The 22,091-nt window shown below is 41.3% G+C and overlaps 1 protein-coding gene across 3 annotated transcripts in view; it reads left to right on the top strand.

Moving 5' to 3' along the window:
• The window catches only part of St3gal5 (ST3 beta-galactoside alpha-2,3-sialyltransferase 5), a 68,662-nt gene extending 47,289 nt beyond the window's left edge, over nucleotides 1-21,373 (top strand). For all 3 annotated transcript variants that reach the window (XM_013035461.1, XM_013035463.1, XM_013035462.1), the window contains 5 exons: nucleotides 1,885-1,996; nucleotides 15,410-15,753; nucleotides 17,875-18,061; nucleotides 19,165-19,323; nucleotides 20,922-21,373. In XM_013035461.1, coding sequence (XP_012890915.1) covers nucleotides 1,885-1,996; nucleotides 15,410-15,753; nucleotides 17,875-18,061; nucleotides 19,165-19,323; nucleotides 20,922-21,170 — 1,051 coding nt within the window. In that variant the 3' untranslated portion in view covers nucleotides 21,171-21,373. The remainder of the gene's footprint in view (nucleotides 1-1,884; nucleotides 1,997-15,409; nucleotides 15,754-17,874; nucleotides 18,062-19,164; nucleotides 19,324-20,921) is intronic.
• The last annotated feature ends 718 nt before the right edge of the window (nucleotides 21,374-22,091 follow it).

The raw sequence follows: 22,091 nt of genomic DNA, 5'->3' as shown, positions 1-22,091 counted from the left end.
ACAAAAGAAGAAAGGGAGGGAGGAAAATCTCAAGATAAAAAAGATAGAAATCCGACCTTGAAACCTAGTATCCAGCCTCAGTTTACTAATTTTAAAGCATGCGTAAAAGGGGAAAGGGTGATAAAAGGAAATTTGTTTCAAGACTTATATCACATTCACCTCCTTTTAGTCATCAACCACTACTTTTTAATGTCCACAGCATGCCTGGTGCTGTGTTGATTGCTAGTACAGGGCAGCAAGCAAAACCAACTGGGGCCCTATGCTGCTTGTGGACAAGGCAGACTCAGGCTAGGAATTATAGCATATATAAGAGCCTGCTGGGCACTGGTGGCTCACGCCTGTAATCCTAGCTACTCAGGAGGCTGAGATCTGAGTCACAATTTGAAGCCAGTCTGGGCAGAAAAGTCTGTGATATTCTTTATCTCCAATTAACCAGCAAAAAGCCAGAAATGGAACTGTGGCTCAAGTGGTAGAGCATCAGTCTTGAGCAAAAAAGTTAAGGGACAGCACCTAGACCCTGAATTCAAGTCTCGGTATAGGCACAAGGGGGAAAGAAAGAAAAGAGAAAGAAAGAAAAAAAAAGTGTGTGTGTGTGTTTGTGTGTGTGTGTGTTTGGTCTCTTTTTGTCCAGCTAACCCATTTTCATGCACAAATGGTAGCATCCTTTTCACTTAATGGTATTCTCAATCCCAGGGCAACATTAAGATGCCTATCTAGATTTTCTTGAAGCTCTTGGTGACATGAATTAAGCAATTTTTTTTTTCTTCTGTAAGTAATTGGGCTTGAACTCTAGGCCTAGGTGTTGTCCCTGAGCGATTCAGCTCAAGGCAAGTGCTCTACCACTTGAACCACAGCACCACTTCCAGTTTTCTGGTGGTTAATTGGAGATAAAGAGTCTCACAGACTTTTCTGCCCAGGCTGTTTTTGAACCATGATCCTCAGATCTCAGTCTCCTGAGTAGCTAGGATTATACAATCTTAAAAACACTCCAGCTAGGGCTGGAAGGTGGCTCAGTGGTAGAGTGCTTGCCTTGCATGCATGAGGCCCTGGGTTCTATTCCTCAGCACCACATAAGCAGAAAAAGCCAGAAGTGGTGCTATGGCTCAAGTGGTAGAGCACTAGCCTTGAGAAGAGGTGAGGGATAGTGCCCAGGCCCAGAGTTCAGGTGCCATGACTGGCCAAAAAAAAAACACTCCAGCTACACATGCTTGTATCATTGTCCTCTGGTCTTCAGTATTTCTCATCTATTAAGATCTTGTATTATACTAGTTGCTTTAGTTTTAAAAACAGCCCCTTTCTTTAGTAAATGTATTATATCCCCCTTAAGATTTTTCCTTACATGTATTACTTTAAGAAGTGGTTCTCAAACTATGGTTTAAACATTGTTAACATTTAGTTTGTCAGTGCCACTGAGGCAATTAAAAGTGAGATTCCTGGAGCCAAGATCCAACTCATCTCTTTTTTCAAATCCTGTGTGTGTGCATGATTTGTGGAATGAGATTATCTGATCTTTTAGTGAGCAAGGACAGAAGAGAAAAGAAGCATTGTACTCACTACCTGACTTAGGGAATTCTGCATAAAATTCTTCAAAAATATTTATGAGTAGGTTGTTCTTTTATTGTGATTTTTTTAGAGATGAAAGAAAATTACTTGCTTTTTTTTCAGTCCAGTAATCTCATTATGATTTAGATTTTATTAGTGTTCTTACATATTTACTTAATGGCTGTCTTGTCAGGAAATGGAACCTTCCTTTGAACCTTAGCTGGTTGAACCTTGATGCTTCATGTCAGGCCAGTTACATTAGGATCATGCTTCTACTTCATATTTTTTCTTTCAGCATTCACACAACAGCATCATACCTACTTGCTGTATTCTTTTCCCCAGATGTACATTGCTGGTGTTTGGAGTGTGGATCCTTTATATCCTCAAGTTCAATTACAGTTCTGAAGAATGTGACATGAAAAAAGTGCATTATGTGGACCCTGACCGCATAAAGGTTAGATGTGGTTTAAATTAAAACATTTCCAAGAACACACTTAAACTGTAATATGGACTCTAATGTGTTACAAGCAAATGTTAATGAAAGTTTGAAAAGGTGGGGAAAATAACCTAATCTCAGCACTCCAAAACCAAAGCGAAGCTCCCCAACACAAAGCAACGAACTCACCCACTGCCCTCAGGGTTGGTCTCGCGTTTGCTGCAACTATCGTGTGTGGTGATGTGGGTCCCCCACAACACACATGAGGGCCCCTGCCATGAAGTTCTTTTGTCCTGATGCTGCCTGTGGACTTGTTCTTAAAACATGAGGAGGAGATTCTCTTACTCTTATTCATAATTTCCTGGGCTTTATTTTTACGTTTAATGATGTTATGTGGGGGCCTTGGGTAGAGCTCAGTGGTAAAACCCTTGCCTATTGTGCGGACGATACTTTGTTTAAGCTTCATTATAGCCAAGAAAGGTATGGGGAGGTCTTTCTATTTGTATTTGCTTTTGTAAATTAATTGAAAAATGCAGATTTCAACAATAATTTGAGTGATTTAAGTTGTGTAACAGTATTCAGCTCAGGATGAAAGAAGTAATTTTTCTTGGTGGTGCTGGGGTTTGAACTTAAGGCCGAGCATTTGCTAGGCAAGCATTCTACTACTTGAGGCAGATGCCCAGCCCTGAGGTAATTTTTAAATGAGGTGGCAGATACTATCTATATATTATCACTTTTTTCCAAATCATCATCCTGAGAGGGAGACACACCAGCATCATCTCCATCTGTAGATGGCTGGGAAGGTTGAATGCTTGCCCAACTCCACAGTTACTTGAGTTAACTAGTTTACTTAACCTAATTCAGCACTTGGTCTGTGCTTGAGCAGTATGCTACCAAGTGCATTAATGAGGTTGAAAGGGTAGATTAGTTAGTTCCCAGAGTCATTGGGCAGTATCTTGGCCTAGTGAGCTGAAACCAGATGCAAAAGAGACATCATCTGGGGACATCTTGCTTCCCCTCCCTGGGCCCTCTGGTTTCAGTAGCTTTCTTTTCTCACGACCCTGGGAAGAGGATTTTCTCAAGGGACTTGATTAAGAATTAACAACCAATCAGAATGTGTGAAACCTAACCAATAAAGAATCAACTTCCAAAGCACCTAATTGTAAAACAGGGGCAACCAATTGAAGCACAAGCAGGGTATAAAAACCCCTAAAATCAGCCAACTAGAGAAAGACCAGCAGCAGTCCTTGAGATACTTCTCTTCTGAATAAAGTTCTCCCCACTCATCTTCTCTTGTCCATGGCAGTAACTGGCAGTGGTGCTGCAACACTGGCAGGCATTATCTGCCACTGAGTTGAATCACTAAGCAGCTGTTGCTTCTGAAAGGGTTGCAGCCCTCTGGGGCTGTATAGGCTCTGCACACCGTGAACAGCAGAAAAAAAAATCTGTATCAATATCAGCTCATCAAACCTTTGTGGTTGTCCCGGGGATACAGGTTTGCGATCTTATGTATCTCACAGCTGAGACAACTGAAGAGCTGTAGGAAAAGTAATTACCCCAAGATGACTTCAGCCAGCCAGTGACTTCAGAGGTTGATCTATTTCTGTGGGTGGGGAGTGTTCTCACGGAAGCTACGACTTATAGGCAATATGGTACAGAAAGGGAAGAAGCCGCTTCTTCTTTTGTTTAAACCTAAATTCAAATGTAATTGCCCCTTAGTAACAGTGAAACCATGTGCAAGTTACTGAGTTGTTTTGAGTCCCAATTTTCTCAGCTGGGATGTGTAGATAGTAACAGCTGTGTAGCTGGGTCTTCATAAAAATCGAATGAGATAATATACACAAGTGTGTCTTTCTCATTCTGGTTTTTATTCAGTTATTTCTATTTTAGTCTGTATATCCTTTGCAGTATATATATAGGTATAAATAAGTAAGCGAAGTCACTGGCATGGTGATATATGCTATACTCCCAGGACTCAGGAGGAAATTCAGGAGCCAACGGCTCATGCCTGTAATCCTAGCTACTCAGGAGCCGGACACGTGAAGATATAAAGCTAGTCCAGGCAGGAAAGTACATGAGACTTATTTCCAGGTAACTAGCAAAAACCAGAAGTGGGACTGTGGTTCAAGTGATAGAGCACTTTGAGAAAAACAAAAAAAAACAAAACCTCAGTTCAAGCTGAGTTCATAAGCTGAGCTCAAGTCCCAGTACTGGCACAAAAAAAAAGAAAAAGAAAAAGAGGGAAATAGGGGGAAGAGGAAGGGTAGAAGGAAGAGAAAACATTAAGAAAAAAAAGTCAATGATGAACTTAGTTAATAAGTACACATCATGGTCTCTGCAGAACTGTGAGGCCTCGAGGGTCTCGATGAGGCCAGACTTCCTTACCTGCTGTGTATGTGTCCGATGTCCACTGCCTCATTTCCTGTTATCAGCATTCATACATCTGCTCTGGTGAAGCCAGGTGCATACCATGTCCTCTGCTTCTTCCAATCTGTTTGGCCCTGTAGACATTCCCTTAATCCCTTTTAATTCCAAGTCCTTCACAGCTCTCTTGGATCAAGTTTTTAGACATCCTGTCTCTGTTTTTGTCTCCTGGGAAAAGCCTAAAATAATGACATTTGGTCTGACTTAGTAAGATGCTGTGGACTCTTTGTTCCTTTTTTTCCATTTCTCTACTTCCTCCATTCATCTTATTCTCCTGCCTTTTGAATTCAGCAGAGGAGAGATGACCTCTTGTACACACCATGTCACCCGCACAGGACGGAGAAGATCCTTACTTAAAACCAGTTTGGCAGTTGTGGAGACCTGGCTGCCTGCAATCACTCTTTTCCTCTAAGCTACACTAATAAACCAGGGATGCTCCGCTTGTCCCTGAAGTGGCCAGACAATGCTCTGATAATTATGGCCATTATTTAAAGGTATTCCAGGAATCCTAGTAACATACCAGAGAGACTGGAGAAGAGACTCAGGACCACAGCACTGACAAAACACTGAAGGGGAAGTGGCGCTGTAGCTCAAGTGGTAGAGCGCTCACCTTGAGCTGAAGAGCTGAGGGACAGCGCCCAGGCCCAGAGTTCAAGCCCCACGGCCGACAAAAAAAAAAAAAAAATACTGAAGGAATGGGAATATTTATATGGCTTGAAAGAGAGACCTGGTTTGGGGCACATGGTAGCTAACATCAGCAAACTAGAGGCCCAGCATGTGAAAGGAGGGGACCTGCCCAGGTGACTTTAATGACAGACTTATGTATTGGGATAGCAGCCAAACTCCAGGGAGAGGGTCCTAATGGCCTGGACTTCGTACTTTTTCTGCCACTGTCCAGACTTCCTCTGACATTAACTGTTTATGTGAGCATCTCCTCATTCCATCTACACTGTAAGTTATTTGAGGGCAGGCACTGAATTTATAAGAATACTTAGTTCCCCTGAGTTCCAAAACAAGAACTATTGAGTCATGCTATGGTCTAGTGTCCTGTTTCAATTCTCCTGCCTACTATCTGCATGAGACATGCTCCAAGATGGCAATGGTTAAACCTGATAGGCCACTTTCCTTAACACTCTTCAGTTTCTCTCCATTACTTTTGTGAGCCTAGCTAGATCCTTAGTCTGACCTGTTAAGAGTCTTCATGCCTCAGTTCCTACCAGACTCTCCAGCCTCCTTTTGCCTGAATCCATACACTGAAATCCTCACAGGACCTCAGCTGAGCTCTGACTGTCAATATTCTATCTCTCATCCTTTTTCTTTTAATATCTTTTTCTAACTGTTGTTTTACAGATGATACACAGCAAGGTAAACTTCACATTTCATTCCTTTTGCCTAGTATCAGCTGTTCCCTTCTTCTCTCATTCTCTCCCTCCTATCACCACTCTTGACCTGCTTAGTTCACGTTCATCCATGTCCAGTGCAGCTGATGGATTTTTTCACCAGCTTTCAACTGATTCTGAACCCTCTTCCTACCTTCCCTCAGTTATGCACATGTATATACCATTTATGAGATAAAGAATACAGGGTCATCTTTAAAAAAAGGGTAAGACCAATTAAGGAGAGGTCCTTTGTTTCCTTGTCTTTGGTTCTTTTCAGTTTGTGTATTATTTAATATACATATGGGGAGTGGTTGGTTATTAAATTTTCCTCTTTTTGTCTCACTGTGTATGGGTAACTCAAATCCTGTTTACTTTGTCATATCTCATTGCATTTGAATTCTAACTTCCCCATATCAGGGAAAACATGCGCCTTTTGTCTCTTTGATCTTAGCTTACCTCACTCAATATGATTTGTTCCAGTTCCATCCATTTCCCTGTGAATGGCATTATTTTATCCTTTCTAATGACTGTGTAAAATTCCATTGTATGTAGGCACCACATTTTTTGGATCCATTCATCTGTAGTGGGGCATCTGGGTTGTTTCCATATCTTGGCTATTGTGAACAGTGCAGCAACGAACATGGAAGTTCAGGTGTCCTTGTCGAATCCCTGTTGTTCAGGGTAGACGCCTAGGAGTGGTATGGCTGGGTTATAGGGTATGTCTGTGTTTAGTTTTTTGAGGAACCTGTAGACTGCTTTCCAAGTGGTTGTATTAGTTTACATTCCTACCAGCAGTGCAGTAGGGATCCTCTTTCTCTGCATCCCTGCCAGTATTTGTTGTTGTCTGAATTTAGAATATTGACCACTCTGACTGGGGTAAGGTGGTATCTCAGGGTTGTTTTTAGTTGCATTTCCTTTACAGCCAGGGATGATGAACATTTCCTCATGTGTTTCTTTGCCATTTTTACCTCCTCTTCTGGGAAGTCTCTTTTTAGCTCTCTTACCCATTTAGTAATTGGTTTATTAGATTTTGGAGGGATTAGTTTCTTGAGCTCCCTGTATATAATGGATGTTAGCCTTTGTCTGATGTATTGCTGGTAAATATCTTTTCCCAATTGGTTGGTTGTCTTTCTAGTTTAGTAGCTATGTCCTTAGCTGAAACTTTTTATTTTAATGTAGTTCCATTTATCAAGTCTCTCTCCAATCTGTTGTGCCCCCTGGGACTCAGGTAGTTCCTGCCTGTGCCTATAAGTTCTAGTGTCTCTCCTACTCTGTCCTGAAGTAGTTTCAGGGTTTCAGGTCTGATGTTGAGGTCTTTAATCCATTTTGAGTTGATGTTGGTGCATGGTGACAGACTGGGATTCACTTGTAGTTTTCTCATGTGGCTGCCCAGTTTTCCCAGCACCAGTAGTTGAAGAGGCTATGTTTTTTCCATTGTATGTTTTTGGCTCCTTTGTCAATATCAGCTGGCTGTAAGTATGTGGTTTTATTTCTGGGCCTTCTCATCTGTTCCATTGGTCTACAGGTCTGTTTTTGTGCTAATAGCAAGGTGTTTTGTTACAATAGCTCTGTAGTAGAGCTTGAAATCTGGTATTGTGATACTTCCTGCATTGCTTTTCTTGCCTAGAATTGCTTTGGCTATTCTAGGCCTTTTGTTGTTCCATGTGAATTTTTGGATTGTTTTCTCTTTCAGTAAACAACGTCATTGGGATTTTGATAGGTATTGCGTAGAATTTGTATATCATTTTTGGCAATATGGTCATTTTCTCTTTTAATATCTTTGTTGATATATAATTTACACATTGTAAAATTTACTACTTAAGAGTATGGTGGGCAGCAGCTTATGGTGCAGTTTTAGTGTATCTATAGAGCTGTGCAGCCATCACCCCAACCTAAGTTTAAAACATTTTCATCATCCCAAGAAAGAAACTCCATACTCATGAGTAGTCATCACTTCCTATCCACCCTACCCCACACTCCCTCCAATCCTGGAAGGAACCCATCTGTCTCTGGATTTGACTGTTTACAGCATTTCTTATAAATGGAATTGTTCATTGTGTGGTCTTTTGCCATTGGCTTCTTTCACTTAGTGTAATGTTTTCAGAATTCACACATGTTGTAGCATTTATTAATAGTTCACAACTTTTTTTTGCCAGTCCTGGGGCTCGAAACAGGGCCTGAGCACTGTCCCTGAGCTTCTTTGGCTCAAGATTAGCACTCTACCACTTGAGCCACAGCTCCATTTTCAGCTTTTTCTGCGTATGTGGTACTGAGGAATCGAACCCAGGGCTTCATGCATGCTAGGCAAGCACTCTATCACTAAGTCACCTTCCCAGCCATAGTTCACAACATTTTTTATTTCTGGATAATATTCCCTTGTAGGGCTATGCTACATTTATGTTGTCCATTTATCTGTTGGTGGATATTAGAGGTGTTTCTACTTTGGGCCATTATGAATCACAGTGCTCTGACATGTATGTGTTAAGTGTTTGAATGCCTGTCTTCAGTCATTTAGGTATGTGTGCTAGAATATAATTCTAGGTCATATGATAAGTCTTTAACTTTTTGAAAAATTGCTACAGTTATTTTAAAGTGGCTACATCATTCTATATCTCTATGAGCAATATACTAGGATTCCAACTTTATCCATGTCCTTGCCAACTTATTATTTTATTATAGACATCGTAGTAATGGAAGCAGCATTTCATTGTGGTTTTGGCTTGGGTTTCCCTGATAACAGTGATGCTGAATTTATGTACCTTTTCTGAAGAGATGTTTATTCAAATCTTTTTGCCCATTTTATTTTACTGAAGTATCTTTTTGAGTTTACTTAGAGTTCATTATGTACTCTGGACACCAGTCCTCTGTATCAGATATATGATTTGCAAATATTTTCATCCAATCTGTGGATTATCTCTTTTTAATTCATTTTTATGACACAATTTTCAGCATAAAAGGTCTTTTTAATATTTTTAATTTTTCACTTGAATTTTTGATATCTAAGAATTCATTGTCTGGCCTTCTAGCCTTCTATTTTCTTTAAGAGATTGTTTAGTTTTAGGGAGGAGTTGGGTTTTATTTCTGATATTGGGGCTTGAATTCAGGGTCTTGCTCCTATTTAGCCCTCTCACTCGAAGCTGGCATTCTGCCACTTGAGCCACAGCTTTGCTTCCAAATTTTTGCTAATTAATTAGAAGAGACATAAACCTTTCTTTCTAGGCTGGATTTGAACTGAGATCCGCAGATCTTAGCCTTCTGAATAGTTAGGATTAATGGAGTGAGCTACCAGCTCCCAGCTTTAAGAGTTTTATAGTTGTAGCTCTTAACTTCAGGTTTTTGATTCAGTCGATTTTTGCATGTGATGTGAGTCAGGGCCCAACCTGTTTTCCTTTGCATATAGTGAGTTCTCTAGCTGCATGTAGCCCATTTGTGCTTGTTACATTCTTCTCTGCCTGAGCCCTTACTTGTGCTTTGACTCTGTTACCCTCTTTTAAGCAAGATCTTAATCAGGGGTTCCTTCTAAATAGCCCTTCTATGTTCTCCAAACCTCTTCAAATTTTAATCCTAACATTTGCTATACATAGTATTTTAACTGTCTTTGCTGTTTGTCTTTTAGACAAGATCTTGGGAGATAGGTTTGTGTGCTAACATTTTATGTTACTCATTAAAAACCAGAGAGGCGGGGAGATAGCTCAGCCACAATGTGCTCTCTCATTTCATTGAACCGTAGATTGTATAGAAAATTCACAGCCAGTTATTTGAGTGCATTGCATAATTTACATTAGGTTTACCTAATACATTAAAGATGTAATATACATTAGGTTTTTAAGAAATTAGGTTTTTGAATGGTGGATCATAAGTCCTTTCATAGAGACTAAAGAGGTCAGTTTTGAGACCTAAGTTCACAGTTGAACCATTAACAGCTCTTCACAGGTACCAGTGCCCTGCCTTGATTGGCTTCAGTTAGGATTCCTGACTAATCACTGAACAGGAGGGTAGGAAGGGAAGGCAGAGTACCTGAGAGGCAAGGTCAGCATCCCAGCCACACAGCCTGCATTAAGAAGGAGTATAACCATTCCTAGGTATCTACCCTGAGCATCATGAACCAGGATATAATAAGGCCTTGAAAACCACACTTAAGTGTTCATGAGGTCTCCAGTTACATATATCTACTATGGGAACCAAGATCAACTTTCATGTCCCCAGTGTGATTCTATGTCCTCAGTGGCTGAGAGAGGGGATTCTGTGTGAGTCCTCTAGCTCCAGGCTGTCTGTAGAGATCTGATTCTTACCACATGAACATGTGGATGAATTTGAATTTTCTGGATGGGTATTGACAGAAGACAGTCTTGGATCTAGGAGGGTGGGCACTGTTAGTTTCACTGGTAACATTCAACATCTTGTAGCATGATTGGCACCCAGCCTGCCCTATCAGACCCTTGTGATGTCCCATTGTACTAGGCCTAGCCTACATTAATGGGGGGGGTGTGTTTTCTATTTTATAATGTCCTTTAATATGCCAATTGTTAACCAAACCAGAGCAGTCTCTGAAGGGACACACATTGAAAGTGTGCTTCAGATGTGAAATGGCACTAAAAGGTATTTGAAGAGTTACGGGCACATTTGTGTTAATTTAGGCGTGGTGGTAGCAATTTTACTTGGCTGGCTCTTCCTCTCAGAGAGCTAAAGACCACAGATCACCCTGGGGACAGCTTTCTACGCAATGATGTTAATTATGGCTCAGTTTCCTCAGTTTTCTTTCCAGCTCCACAGACCTCCACTTACCATGTTTGCAGTGAGCAGATTCATCCAGTTGGGCTATTCAGTGAGCTGAAGCACCAGCACCCCACACCCAGCCTTCCCTGTTCTTGGTGCCACATCCCCCTTTACACACACCACCCTAGAATATGTCAGAAAACCTAAGTGTCAACGCAGGATTCAGCACTTGGACCAAGATGATGCTACTAGTTAATAGATGTAGAATGTCCAATGTTTTCTTCACAGCTGATGGTGACAAAATCTATCATCTGTTGGATTTACTTCTTTGAAGCATGTGCTTCTGTTAACTGTTCGTGTATTACAATTTAGTTTTGGGACATCTCTGTCACTAAGCCTCTTCATAGTCAATCCTTTACTCAGCCCCCCACCCCTGACAGTCATGGAGACTTTCTAGAGTATTCTTCCATTGACTTGGTTATTTAAATTTTCTGCTTTGTTAAGGTTTTATACACAGGTAACTTAACTGACAGTTAACTGTGTCAAAAATTTTACATATGCCTGGCAATAGGCAAAGTGCTTTGAGCATCACTAAGATCTGAATTTGTAGAGGTGGAATAAAATACAAATTCTAGCTAGTGGTTCATGCCTAGCTACCCTAGCTACTCAGGAAGCTGAGATCTGAAGTTCATGGTACGAAGCCAGCTTAGACAAGAAAATCCATGAGACTCTTATCTTTAATTGAGCATCAAAAACAAGCCAGAGGCACAGCTGTAGATCAAGAGGTAGAGCACTATCCTTGAGCAAAGAAGTTTAAGAATAGCATCTAGGCCCTAAGTTTAAGCCCCAGGACTGGCACAAAACAACAACAAACAAAATCCCACAAATTCTGTTAGGTTATCAATACCCCCAAATGCACAAATCATACATCCACAATGGAACTGGGCCTTTGATTCCATACCCAAAGTTCTTCCACCTAAATATTTTGCCTTGTCCTGAAATTAAGATAATAATAATTACAATAGGACATTATCTCCTATTATGCCATGTATCTATATTTCTGAGAAGTAACTATGATTCTTAAAATGATGGAGTAAAAATGGAAATGGAGATTTTACTGAGGAAAATTATTTGATTTTAAGACCTTTGACTTCGTGGTTTCCCTGGCAAATCACCACATCATGGACAATTGGAACTACCAGATATCTGATTATTCTTAATTGTGAGCAGCCTGCAAGCTCAGCCTGGAAGAGTTTTTAAAACTGAAGCAGCCTGGTACTGGGGGCTGCTGTCTGTAATCCTAGCTACACAGGAGGCTGAGATCTAAGAATCGCAATTCAAAGACAGCCTAGGCAAGAAAGTCTGTGACACTCTTTTCTCCAGTTTACCACCAGAAAAAAAAAAAAAAGCTGAAAGGGAAGGTGTGGCTCAGTGGTAGAACTCCAGCCTTAAGCAAAAAAGTTAAGAAAGTCATCAGGCCTGCGTTGAAGCCTCCATACTGACACCAAAAACAGAATAATTTCCATCCCTGAATTTGAGACAATAGTTGTATCTTGCAAGGGCATTGATATCCCCTGTGTCCCTGGGGCCTCTACTGGATGGTCCCACCCAGGCCCCAGACTGACACTACCAGCTAAAGCAGTGGGTGTCTCCTGTTTCCTCTCACTACTCCAGCTCTTTGAGGTGAGACATTATCTTCTAAGCTTTGAACCTCAGGGGAGCAGTGAGGAGAGGGAAGACACTGAGATGACAGTTTGAAATTATCCCATTGAAATTACCCACCATGTCTTTAAACAAGTTGAAACGAACTGGGGGCAGGAGGAGGACCTGATGTGCTTGGTTTCCAGGGGCATTTAGAATGCCAGGATTTATGTCCTGTCCCAGCTGGGAATCCGGCACGGAAGGGGTTACAGTCAAAATGATTTGTAAGCCTTGTGCTCTGTTCACAGTCTAGAAAATTAAATTTGAAGCCTGAAAGTGAGCTCTTTTCCAGAATGAGAATGGAATGAAATTTCACTCCTTTCCAAATGCAACTTTTCAGAGGAGAAGATTTGGCAGCAGGGGAGGGCTCAGCATCCTGAGTCAAGGGGGAAGCTTCTGTCCATCTCTTTTTTTATACGTCTTAGCTCTGTTTTATTCAGAGAGATTTTATAAAACTGGGTGCCTGAGGTATCATCCAAGAGTGACAGAGGAGGCCATTTGGGCTCTTAACAATTGCTGTTCATGACTTTCAGCCCTGAGTCTGGAGATGAATGTGCATTTGGACATGTGGTCCTTCTGTTTGCTCACCTGTCCCAATTTGGTGTCATGTGCTGGGAAGGGTCAGGGAGATGAGGGTCATGAAGGTTTATGGCTTGACTTTGTGACCGATTCCTCAGAAGATGGCTATCCATATGCAAATTGTTGCTTAATGGTTTGTGTGCTGTTTTCTGTGGATTGCAGCTGCTGTTTCTGGAGGGAATGTGTTACTTACCACCTCAGACCTCTTCTGACCTTAAGTTCACAGAGCAAAGATGCTAATGGCCATCTTTCAAGGTCCACAGGGGTGAATGGTGACAGTGGATATGGTACCAGATTTTTATACCCCAGGAGTCCCACATTAGGTCTTGCCACTTACCCCCCATATGCAAATTAAGAGACTTAGTGAGGGGAGAGAAAAGGGATTTATTATATAGCAGCCATAGGAAAACAGTCCTTTTGTACATCTTCAGGTGTGTGTCTGTGTGTGTGTGTGTGTGTGTGTGTGTGTGTGTACACTACACTGCTCTGGTCTCAGGTTAAATACAAAGAATTGAGGGCAGGGTTGGAAAAGATACACATAATTAAAACCATCTTGAGTCTCTGGTATGGCCTGGTTGACCATAGCTCAGTCTTTGTCTCTGGAGGCCTAGCTAATAGTCTGTAGCTTTTGCCTGTTTTTTTGTTGTTGTTTTTTTTCAGTTGGTAAGAGAAAGGTATTGCCTATCTGAAGGGGCAGCTTGCCTTTTGTGATAAGATCCTTATCAGTGATCGCAAAATGAAGGAGATGGCTGAGTGTCCAGCTTTTATCCCACTTTTAGTTAACTTACAGCAAAAGCATCTTTTAAATTGCGTCTTACACCTATTCACATCCCTTTAACATCAGCTCTGAAGCTCAGAGAATATCAGTTTCCTTTTTCAGAAATGGAGTCAGAGCCTCATGTGCCTCATGAGTCAAGCATCATGTGACTTTTTTTGAAGCTCTAACATTTCAAAGCCTTTCTGTCATAATGGGGTAGGTAGATTCCTTTTAAAATGTATTTTACAAAAATCAGCTAGAGTAAAAAGGCTCTGAGAAAAAGAAATAGGGTAATAAACATTTAAAACTTAAAACAATAAAAATCCTTAAGGTACTGACAGAATTCAGAAGACATGATGATATCCTCGGAATAAATACCAGCCATGACACCACATATACCCTCAGGCATGTATATATGAGCCCCAGGCTTGCAGGGGAGGCCTGCATGCTCAAGGCAGAGCCCAGGCTGCTGAAGGTAGAGACAAAGGCCTGAAGCACAAAGACTAGGGAGAATAACCTGACAGTTCCAAGGCACCATTTTGCTACACTGAGCTAAGATTAACCTATGACTAACAGCACGTGTAGCCTGCCACTACTGGTTTGTTGTGTCCAGCCCGAGGTCAGCTGCAGCTCCTTGCTGCTACAAACCTGGAAAATGCTGGGAAAATACATCTGAAACCAGCACATTTCTGTGTTAATGGGACATTGTTCCCCGATAACATTTAAGATAATCTGCCTTCTAAACCTCTGTGGTATTGATGACCCTAACTCATAAACAAGCCTGTTTCTTACCCTGCTTAGGTGAGAATGTGAAATAGGAAGCCTGTGTTTTGTTTTTTGTGTTGTGTTTTGTGTGTGTGTGTGAGAGAGAGGTTTTGAAAATAAAGCCATATAACATAAAATGCATTTTAAATCATTTTAAATATGCAGTTGGTCAATGTTTAGTACACCCAGTGTTGTGACATAGCCTCCAGGGCTTCTTCATCTTGCAAAACTGAAACCTGTATCTTTGATCTTTGAGCAAGACACCCCAACTCTATCAGTCAGTCCTTGCTAACACTGATCTACTTGTTGCTTTTATAAACTTGACTTTACATTCCTGGTACAAGTGAAGTCATATGGTATTTGTCTTTTTGCAGCTCATTTTATTTCCCTTGGCACAATGTCCTCAAACATGTTGTAGCATGGATTTTATGAAACAAAAGTGTGTGTGTGTGTGTGTGTGTGTGTGTGTGTGTGTGTGTGTGTGTGTGTGTGTGTGAATGCTAGAGCTTGAACTTGAACTCGGGGCCTGGGAACTGTTCCTTCGCTTTTCCACTCGAGGCTGGCACTCTACCACTTGAGCTGTAGCTTTACTTCCAGCTTTTGTTTTCTTTTTGGTGCTTGATTAGAGATAAGAGTTTCATGAGCTTTCCTGCCTGGACTGAGTTTGAACTGTGATCCTCAGATCTCAGCCTAGGAGTACAGGCATGAGGCACTGGTGCTCAATTGAAAAATGAAGTATTAAGACTACCATGTCAATTTTTTTCTCCAAACCTGTTTGTACAATGGTAGGCTAGGAGTAGGAGGTGAGAGGCCTTCTTGCTTTATCTGTACTATAAAATAAACACCTGGCAGAGTTTCTCCCGTCACACAATGCTCCCCTGGTGGTTTCTTCCTGTCCCTGAGCATAAATTAGCTCTGAAAAGCAAATGTTAAGAGGTAATGGTCAACAAAGGAGCTACATCAGACACCAGAGGACAAAAGTCATCTATAAAAGTGTATTTCTAAATAAAAAAATAATAAAAATAATTTTAAAAAAACAAAACAAAAAAAAGGAGTGTATTTCTAATGATGAGCAGTATTCAAATTCAGATTTGTGTGATTCCATTCCAGAGGGCTCAGAAATATGCTCAGCAAGTCTTGCAGGAAGAATGTCGGCCCAAGTTTGCGAAGTCAGCAATGGCACTGTTATTTGAGCACAGATACGACGTGGACTTGGTGCCTTTCGTTCAGAAGGCTCCCAAAGTGAGTGAAAGCAAGGACGAGTATGACCCCCCTTTCGGATTCCGGAAGTTCTCCAGCAAAGTCCAGGAGCTCCTGGATGTATTGCCTGAGCACGACTTCCCCAAGCACTTGCAAGCCAAGCAGTGTAGGCGGTGCGTGGTTATTGGAAGTGGTGGAATACTGCATGGACTAGAACTGGGCCACACCCTGAACCAGTTTGATGTTGTGATAAGGTACCTTTGCCTTTAAAACCAGCCTTTCTTCTCTAGTCTCTCCATTGCCTGGCTTAGTGCAGCTCCAGAGACAATGAACGGCCTTCATGTCTTCAAGGTCCCTGACCTCAAGGGATTTGCTGTTTGAGAAGTTGGAACAAATACAAAATGATCCCATGCCCAAACTGTGCCATAGTGGTTGTACATTTGAGGGGCATGCTGTGGAACATAATTATTGACAAAGCCTGTAAGAGGAGGTTTGGAAGGATAGGTATATTCAGGTGAGCTAGCGGAGGAAGGCTGCCAAGCAGGGTGACACAGAAAGATGCAGTAAGAGAATGACATTAGGGGGATACTAGACTTCAGAAGCAGGGCTGAAAGCTCGTGAACCCTGGAAGACAGTACTGACTTGGATAGAGAACATACAAAAAAGTAATTAATTAATTAAAAAAATAAATTCAACCCCACAGGCATTGAACATTTTAAAAATTGTTTTTCCAGCTGCATGCTGCTGGCTCACATGTAATCCTAACTACTCAAAAAGAGTGAGATCCAGAAGATTGTGGTTCAAAGCCAGCCCTGGCAGAAAAGTCCTTGAGACTTTCTCCAAAATAACCAGCTAAAAGCTGGTCTAGGGGTGTGGCTCAAGTTGTAGCCAAACAAGAATGAGGCCCTGAATTCAAAACACAGTATCAGCAATAAACAAATAAATATTTAAAATGTATTTTTCCAAGTGTAGAGCAATTGCCTACCATGAGTTCAATCCCCACTACACACACAAAAAAACGTCTTTTTCAATTATAAAGGTAAACTATAATTAATTATTAACAATTATAAAAATCTAAGGAAGTATAATCACTCACAAATAATCACTAGTGTTGTTTGCTCTTTTTTTAACTTTTATTTTAGACACATACTTCTGAGTACATATATTTGTGATAGTACCAGTATTGGGGCTTAAACTCAGGGTCTCTAACTCTTGCTTGGCACTTTCACTCAAAACTAGCACCATATCACGCGAGCTATACCTCCACTTCTGGCTTTTTTCTTTTTTTGTGTGCCTGTCCTTGGCTTGAACTCAGGGCCTGGGTGTTGACCCTGAGCCTACTTCCAACTTTTTGTGGTTAATTGGAGGTTAAGAGTCCCACAGCTTTTTCTGCCCAGGCTGGCTTCACATTGTGATCCTCAGATCTCAGCCTCGTTAATAGCTAGGATTATAGGTGTGAGCTACCAGTGCCTGGCTGCTGGCATTTCTAGTTTCATAAGGTAGTTTTTACTTACTGTTATGAATAGTTTCTGATGTCATTAAGCATTCTTAGTGGGATTTTTTTTTTTAGATGAAGGTACTATAAAGTCATTGAGTGATTTTGTTGCTTGGATTGTTTCTGGATTTTTTTTTGTTTTTGTTACTTTAAAATGCTTTGCAAATTCTGATTTATGTCCCTTTGTGTACAACTCTGGTTATTTCCTTGGAGGAGTTCTTCAAAGCAGGATCATTGGCTCTAAGGGATGCTTTTCAGGTCCTTAATACACTGAATTGATTAGCTGGCTCCACCCTGCGATGTGCAGAGTCAGGGCCTCGGTGAGAGCTGAGTCCTAATTCAATTTTTCTAGCAATGGTAGACAGGTGGATTGAAAACAGGGGAAAGGAGGGATGAGGCCGGGTTCAGAGGGTATGAAGGTTGTAGCCTGGGGTGATACACAGAAAGTGGAAGTGATGACAGAATGTTAGTCTGAGAGACATACTGAAAAAGCAAATGGCAAAATTTTCTGACAGTTTGACAGTTATATCAGAAAGCACTAAGGTTTCTAGTCTGGGAGTCTAAGGCCTTGATATTAGCAGTAGAGGAAGTGGAGAAATGTCTAGTTAATGAGGGATGATGATGGAATCCACCACTCCAGACCCTTGATCCAAAAAGTAATGATGCATTCACTTGGTACCTTTGTGATTTGGGGCAAGTCTGCTAACTGCTTGTGCCTCTGTTGCCTCACTGGGATAATGGATGTAGTACAGCGCACTTCTGTGGAGATAGAATGTGTGAAGCAAATAGAACAGTGATGGAATTGCAGTGGACCCATGACCTGGGATGCCACATGATGGCTTGCTTGGTTACTGTATCTGTGTTCTTTTGATTTGAATAGGTTAAACAGCGCACCAGTTGAAGGATATTCTGAGCATGTTGGGAATAAAACTACTATAAGGATGACTTACCCAGAAGGTGCACCCCTGTCTGAGGCTGAATATTATGCCAATGACTTATTTGTTGCTGTTTTATTTAAAAGTGTTGACCTCAACTGGCTTCAAGCAATGGTAAAAAATGAGAGCCTGGTAAGCACTTCCTCAGTCAAATGTGCTTTAGTGACAAGTGAAAGATTCTCAAGTTATAATTATGGATACCTAGGAATATTTTCTTTTGTGTTGTCTTCCAATGGAAACCCCACAGAATACCTTGCTGCACATTGCTTTCCGAATCTGACTTGGAGTAGCATGTAAACATGGTGATCATGACTTAATAGGAATGTCAGCTTCAGATAAACCGAGATTTCTATCACTAAGATTGAGATTACCACCTTAATTTTAGACTTTGGATTAGTTCTAGAATGGAGATTTATTTGGATAAATGTAAACTGTTGTTGAAGATAGCCAGTAGGCATACAGTTCCAAAGCCATTCTCCAGAATGCTTCAGTCATTCATCTTGTTGGAGGGGCCAGCGTGGAGGAGATGGCCCTAGCTTGGTTGGGTCTTTACAATAATCAATTAGATTACTTTAGAATTCTGTGCCATTACATTTATCTAAATTTCAGATCTCTCAGTCAAGAAGTATATGTATATTTTTGTAAACGCTCACAAATTGGCTGTCTGCAAAACTGATGGAACATACTCTCCTTTCTTCATATCTCTCCAAAGCTTGACTCTGAACAGGTTGTCATGGTCTTCTAGGTTTTATTGGATAGAAGTTCTTGTACAAAAATGAAGCCCGTAGGATGTGAGTTGCAGTCAGTTACCACTCAACTTTATGGGACTAGGAAATAGTCAGTAGAGAGCAAATACAAGGAGAAGGCCCACCTGGCAGAACACTCACAGCACTTAATATCCTTAAATTGCCCTGTCTTGAACAAAATGATGGCCACACATAGGAAAAAGGCTTCCTAACTTAGGACATTCCCTGAGAAGTTTCTTCCTCACACAACCAAAAACTAGTTCTACAGTTTCTATCCTTGGCCAGTATTGCCTTTGTAACTCTTTCAGAGTTCTTTTTTGAGTCAAGGTACTAGATTTCCATTGATCAATAACTATGTTGCATAATGCAGAGCACAAGATCATTTGGGGTTGTGCCCATGACCTTGGCCCTATTAGCAAGAAATGCTTCTTCACCCTCTACTGACAGGCTAACTTTACGAAATACTGATTGATTGCTTTCTTCCCTTAGCCATTGTGGGTGCGACTCTTCTTTTGGAAGCAGGTGGCCGAAAAAATACCATTGCAGCCAAAACAGTTCAGGATTTTGAATCCGGTTATTATCAGAGAGACTGCTTTTGACATCCTTCAGTACTCTGAGCCTCAGTCAAGATTCTGGGGCCGAGATAAGGTAATCTTTTTAATCCATCTCAAAGTTAACTGTTCTCTCTGTTCAAGAGGAGATATATTCATGCTTCATGTTCTTGTCTCATTGCATGAGTTCAGCTGTATAGCCAGATCATCTCTACTAGTCATTATTAAATGTCTCTCCATCCATGTTTATTCACAGTATACCTTGGCCTCTGGGTTCCTCATGGTTGAATTGGCCTTTCTCCCTCTGTGACTTCTACTTAGTACTTTTTCTGGAGGATGATTTAACAATATAAATCTAATTTACATGTAAGTTATCTTGGACAGGCAAGGTGTAGGCACCTGTAATCCCACTTAAGTTCAGACAGGAGGAGATCAGCCTGGGCAACATAGTGAGACTCCTTTTTTTTAAATGCCAATACTAGAGCTTGAACTCAGGGACAGGGTTTTGTCCCTTAGCTTTTTCATCCAAGGCTGGCATTCTACCACTTTAGCCACAGTTCTACTTGAGGATTTTTCATGGTTAATTAGAGATAAGGGTCTCACTGACTTTCCTGCTCAGGTTGACTTCAAACCATAATCCTCAGATCTCAGCCTCCTGGGTAGCTAGGATTATAGATGTGAGCCACCAGTGTCTGGCTGAGACCTTTTCTTAAAAAGCCAAAAAGATTTTATAGAATATATAAATATACGAAGTGGTGCTATGGCTTGAGTGGTAGGGCACTCACCTTGATCTGAGGAGCTCAGGGTCAGAGGCCAAGCCCAGAGTTGAAGCCCCATGACTAACAAAAAAATAAAAATATATATATATTACATGTATGCCTTTGATCCAGAAATGTTACTGTAAAAATTTGAGGGTAGAGAAATCTACAGCATCTGATATTAAAGGATATTCACCATGAGATTAGTAACAAAGGACTAAAAAGAGCCAAAATGAGGGGGTAACAATGCTCCATAGGAAATGTACTCATTACCTTACTCATGTAACTGTAACCCCTCTCTACAGTTTCTTTACAATAAAAAAATATTTAAAAAAAGAGCCAAAATGTTCATCATTAAGCGATTGCTTAGCTCTGTAGGCTGAGATTTAGAGACTCAAGATTCGGTACTAGCCCAGGCAGAAAAGTCCTGGAGATTCCTGTCTCCAAAATAAACAATTAAATGTCAGGCTAGAAGCACATTTCAAATGGTCAAGTCCCATCTGAGAATGCAAGCTGAGCTAGCTGGAGGCCCTGAGTTCAAACATTGGTAACTTGCACCAAAGAGAAGAATGGGAGAAGGAAGGAAGGAAGGAAGGAAGGGAGGAAGGGAGGAAAGGGAAGGAGGGAAGGCAGGCAGGTAGGCAAGGTGCTTCTGGCCACTGTGGGCAGAAGCTTTACAAAGAAACTCTATTGTAGTACACAAACTGCTGAGCTGCCTCTTAAGGATGTACTCACATCACAGATCATATTTTAGATATTTCCTAACTTGAGAGTTAGATTTTAAAATTCTCTTACAGGTAAAATTAACTGATGTATCAAATGACAACCTCAGAACGGCTTTTATGCTTGCCTAATATGTATAGTACCTGCACAGTGGTGAATTGTGCTTAGAATTTTTTTTTTCTAATTTGGTCTATGTTCTTTTTTTTCCCTCCAGAATGTCCCCACCATGGGCATTATAGCTGTGGTGTTAGCCACACATCTGTGTGATGAAGTCAGCTTGGTAGGTTTTGGATACGATCTCAATCAACCCAGAACACCCTTACACTACTTTGGCAATCAGTGCATGGCAGCCATGGACTGGCAGACCATGCATAATGTGACCACGGAGACCAAGTTCCTCCTGAAGCTCATCAAAGAGGGTATAGTGAAGGATCTCAGCGGGGGCATCCATTGTGAATTCTGAACCCAGCAAACCTCACTTGGAAATGCAGCTGTGACTTGAAGGCTGTGCCAAAGAGCCTTCTTGATGTGTTTCATCCTGCAAATACTTTGTGATGCAGCTGGTGTTTTTACCTTTTAATTTTAAAACAACAAAAATAAGTGAGGCACTCTTGGCTCACACCTGTAATCCTAGTACTCAGGAGGCTGAGATCTGAGAATCTAGATTCAAAGCCAGCCCAGGGAGGAAAGTTTGTGAGACTATCTCTCCAATAGCAACCAAAAGGCTGGAAGTAGAACTGTGGCTCAAGTGATAGAGTGCCAGCCTTGAGGGAGAAAGCTCAGGGACAGTGCCCTGGCCCTGAGTTCAAGTATCAATACTGGCACAAAAAGGGGGCGGGGTCAGCTCATCCTTCACTTTTCTATTTATTTGAAATCAGTGTTTGTTTTTGTATAAGATCTTACAAGTTCATTTTCAGGATGGAATTGGACCCGCAAAGAGAATTGTGTAGAATGATGTTTTATTGTATTTTTGAGAAAATAATTTAAATTGTAAAAGGTCTGTCCATGCCGAGTGTGTGTTGAATGGCAGGTAATGAAGTGGTAGGAAAAGGGGAGTCTCCACTCCTTTGATGATGGCCCGGATTGCCTGATTCTGGTTCTCTGCTGCTCCATCTGGTGAACCCATGGAGAGCGTGCTTCAGAGTTACATACAGCTCCGCAGCTAAGCCAGCTGCAGGAGGCCCAGGCCAGTGAGCCAAGTTCAAAGTGTGTTGGTCCGTCCTCTGCTGAAGACTTGGCCAGGGGAGCTGTCCTGGGTGTCCCTGGTGAGGAAGGGACACATTCTGTGTCCTCTGAGTCCTGTGAAGCTGCCCTGGACTGAACATGCCACAGTCTTCCCAGCAGTTAGGACAACTCTTGACTTTTGGTCTTGAGTGGGTATTTT

This window comes from Dipodomys ordii, unplaced genomic scaffold (genome assembly GCF_000151885.1).
Source record: "Dipodomys ordii isolate 6190 unplaced genomic scaffold, Dord_2.0 Scaffold212, whole genome shotgun sequence".
NCBI lineage: Eukaryota > Metazoa > Chordata > Mammalia > Rodentia > Heteromyidae > Dipodomys > Dipodomys ordii.
This window is presented reverse-complemented; position numbering and strand designations above follow the sequence as displayed.